Source organism: Pterocles gutturalis, unplaced genomic scaffold (genome assembly GCF_000699245.1).
Source record: "Pterocles gutturalis isolate BGI_N339 unplaced genomic scaffold, ASM69924v1 scaffold4607, whole genome shotgun sequence".
NCBI lineage: Eukaryota > Metazoa > Chordata > Aves > Pterocliformes > Pteroclidae > Pterocles > Pterocles gutturalis.
This window is the reverse complement of record NW_010107745.1, coordinates 69,896-72,974: the sequence shown is the minus strand read 5'-3', so window position 1 is coordinate 72,974 and position 3,079 is coordinate 69,896. Positions and strand designations below refer to the sequence as shown.

At 59.2% G+C, this 3,079-nt stretch overlaps 1 protein-coding gene across 1 annotated transcript in view; it reads left to right on the top strand.

The window, feature by feature from the left end:
• The window catches only part of LURAP1 (leucine rich adaptor protein 1), a gene marked incomplete at its 5' end in the record, with an annotated part of 1,794 nt that extends 1,205 nt beyond the window's left edge, over window positions 1-589 (top strand). The window contains one exon of the mRNA XM_010088203.1: window positions 31-589. Coding sequence (XP_010086505.1) covers window positions 31-589 — 559 coding nt within the window. The remainder of the gene's footprint in view (window positions 1-30) is intronic.
• Between the last annotated feature and the right edge of the window lie 2,490 nt (window positions 590-3,079).

Here is a 3,079-nt window from a genome sequence, read left to right as displayed (position 1 = left end):
CCCCGCCCCCCCCCCCCCCCCGCCCCCCAGCCAGTACAGCCTGGTGGAGAGCCAGGCGGCCTCACGGCGGGGCAGCTGGGACAGCCTGCAGGACCCCAACGACAGGCTGGACAGCATCTCCGTCGGCAGCTACTTGGACACGTTAGCCGATGACATGGATGAGTATTCCCAAAACGCCGCTGAAACCACCGCCGCAGCCGTGCCGGGCAGAGCCCCACTCAGAGCGGAGCAGGATTGGGTCAGGATTGACTCCGAGAGGGGTCTTGCAAAGCAAGAGAAGGGCAAAGCAGAGCACGAGTGGCCCCATGTGGACCTCTCCCCGCCGGGACTGCCCCCGGATCACCACTTTGCTAAGGAGCCCCAGGTGGCCAACGGGTATTTGGGCCAGCAGCCCTCCTCTCTGGAACCAGGCAGAGACCCCAAATTGCTGCCAGGGGCTGGGGAGAGGCTGGGGAAGGGGAACGCGGGTGGGAAGGCTCGGAAAGCTGAGGCTGACTTTGAGAACTGCAAACTCAACAGCAAACTGCACCTGGAGTACGATGCCCACTGGCGCTGGCTCCAGTCTCAGGACGATGTGACATTCTTGTAGCCAGTGGCTTTGCTTTCCCAGTCCAGCTCTCCCATTTGCCTGCTCCGCTTCACTTGTCTCTGCTTGGGAGAGTTGGGGTGGCTGGGGAGGGGACACGTGCTGGCTTGGTGGTGGTACACTAGTCCTCTGACCCCCCTGCCAGTGTTCGGTGATGCAACCCTAAGGGATAAGGCACCCGCCCTGCGGTGAATTTCTGGGAGAGGTGGGATGAGGTGGGTCCCCGTAAATGTAATCCTTTGCTCTGGGGTGGTGCTTGCAGGTAGCTGGTCCTTGATGGTGGTGGTGGGGAAGGGTTGGTGGGAAACCTGGGACAGCAGGAGTCCTGGGACCTCTCCCCTCTAATCCTCAGCCTCCCGCCTGTGAAAACTGGGGACCCTTCCCCAAACCAGCTACCCAGGGAGGACAGGAGATCCTCCCACAGGTCCACAGCTCGGTGGCACCTGCGTGCGATGTGTGAGGTGCAGGGCAGGACCGTCAGCAGGGGCAGGACCGTCAGCAGGACATCCCTGTCAGATATGCTCATTGCCATCATCGTCTTCAAGGCCAGTGTCCATCCAGGGTAGAGTTGACCTGGGACACCTGGGGTTTGGCCGCAGCACATGGTGGATGCTAAAACCCGCTTCCCAGGAGGTGAAGCCCTGCCTGGTTCCAGCATCTCTGCAAAGCTGTTTTGAAGCGTGATCAGTCACTGTAGCTGCTCCTGTGGGGCTGGGGAGCCTTTGTCCATGCCCTGTGGAGGAGGGATGATGGTGCAGACTTCCCTTCCCAATGGGATTACATGAGAAGGGCAAAACACTGGGTGGGAGATGGAGATCCAGTTCTCCCAGTTTTTTTCTAGACTGTTTCCCACTTTGGGAACAGGGTCCTGTGGAAACCCCACGACGTGGCAGCATACGGGCAACCTGGCAGAGCCGGTGGGGCTCAGACTCCGTGAGGCTTGTGCTTTCTCTGGATGCAGTGTGATGGGGGTGGTGGTCGGGATTCTCCATCTGTGTGATGAATGGTGCCAGCTTTCTGCCCCCACCAGCAACCAGAAATATGAGGCTCCTCTGCCGCGGTGTGTTTACAGCGACCCTGCCCTGGAGACATCTTTTCTGTCCTTTTAGCCTTGGCTTCTGCCTGTGCCTTTTACTGTCCACCCACCGTGTCCCCCAGCACACCCCTTGCCCCCTGCTGCCCTGTAGAGCATGGCTTGCTGCTGGAGCTGTGTGTGAGTGTGGGCAGGACCTGCTGCCTTCACCAGATAGTGCAGGGAAGGATCTGGGCATCCCACAGCCCCCTGCTTCGAGGAGAGGGGCTCTTCCACGCGCGTGGACAAGCCTGGAGGGTCCTGGCTTCACAGCCCACGGTTGTGTCTGTCCCCGGCTGAGTGCTGCAATGGCTTTGCTCTTACTGTGCTGCTGTTCCCCTGCCTGCTTGGGTCACAGCCGGGCTCCTTCCTTGCTGGGGTGGTGGGAGTGGAGACAACATCTCCTGACATCAATGGGAAGCCAAGAGAGAGGGAAGACCTGGCTGTGACTCTAGATGCGAGATGTGAGCTGGCCATGGTGAGGAAGGTGGTCAGGTGCATGAGAGATTCGGCTTTGTGCTCTGAATCAGCACCTTCAGTGGAAGCTACCCTCCGTGCTGAGACCCCCGAGCACCCTCCCTTCCCCTGCAGATCCTCAGGGCTCCCCTGGATGGACATGGAGAGCAAGACAATATCCAAAATTCCAGGAGACTGCACCTGCCAAGGACTTGGGGGAATCCCAGCAAATCGGGACCCGTTTGCCCTACATGAGCATCCTATCTGCCTGCTGCAGAGCGGCCGTGCTTGGCTTCACATCACCTGCAAGCAGCTCATGGCTCCTATGTAGCTCCACTGCTGCTACTGAGCCACCATGTCCCCGAGGCTGCCTGTCCCTCGCTCCCCTGCTAGCCCTGCATGCCATGAATTAGCTGAGGGTCCCGGGGGCAGATGGGATAAATCATCCAGCGCTGTTAAAATCATTCTCGACAAAAAATAGCTGGCTTAATAAATGGTAGCATTTCTCGCAGGCCACGCTGTCCGTGCTTTGCTGAGCTTATGGGGGTTTCTAGGTGAAGGGGAGAGGCTCTGGTCTGACCCCCCTGGAGCCACTCGCAGCTCTGCAGGCAGGACAGGTTTAGTCCCCAGTCCTGGAGCAGGCACAGACCACGTGTCCAGGGATCTGTCACATCAGGGTGGTGACACCTAATAGTCATGTTTCCTGAAGCAGCTGGGTACCTGAGCACATCTTCTGGGGGTGAGGATGCTGGTGAGACTGGATCTCTGGGAGATAGGGCATATTGAGCTCGGCTGATGTGTCTCCAGCTACAGATGGCAACTTTGCCCTTCCTGCCCCAGATTTCCAGGGAAGAGCTTTCTAGGTGTTTGCCAGCCCTGTTAGCCATGCTGGGGGCTCTGTTTGCTTCCCTTGTTCTATCTCCTCCACTCAGGATGTGCGGGGGGGGGGTCTGGGCGTAGGGCCG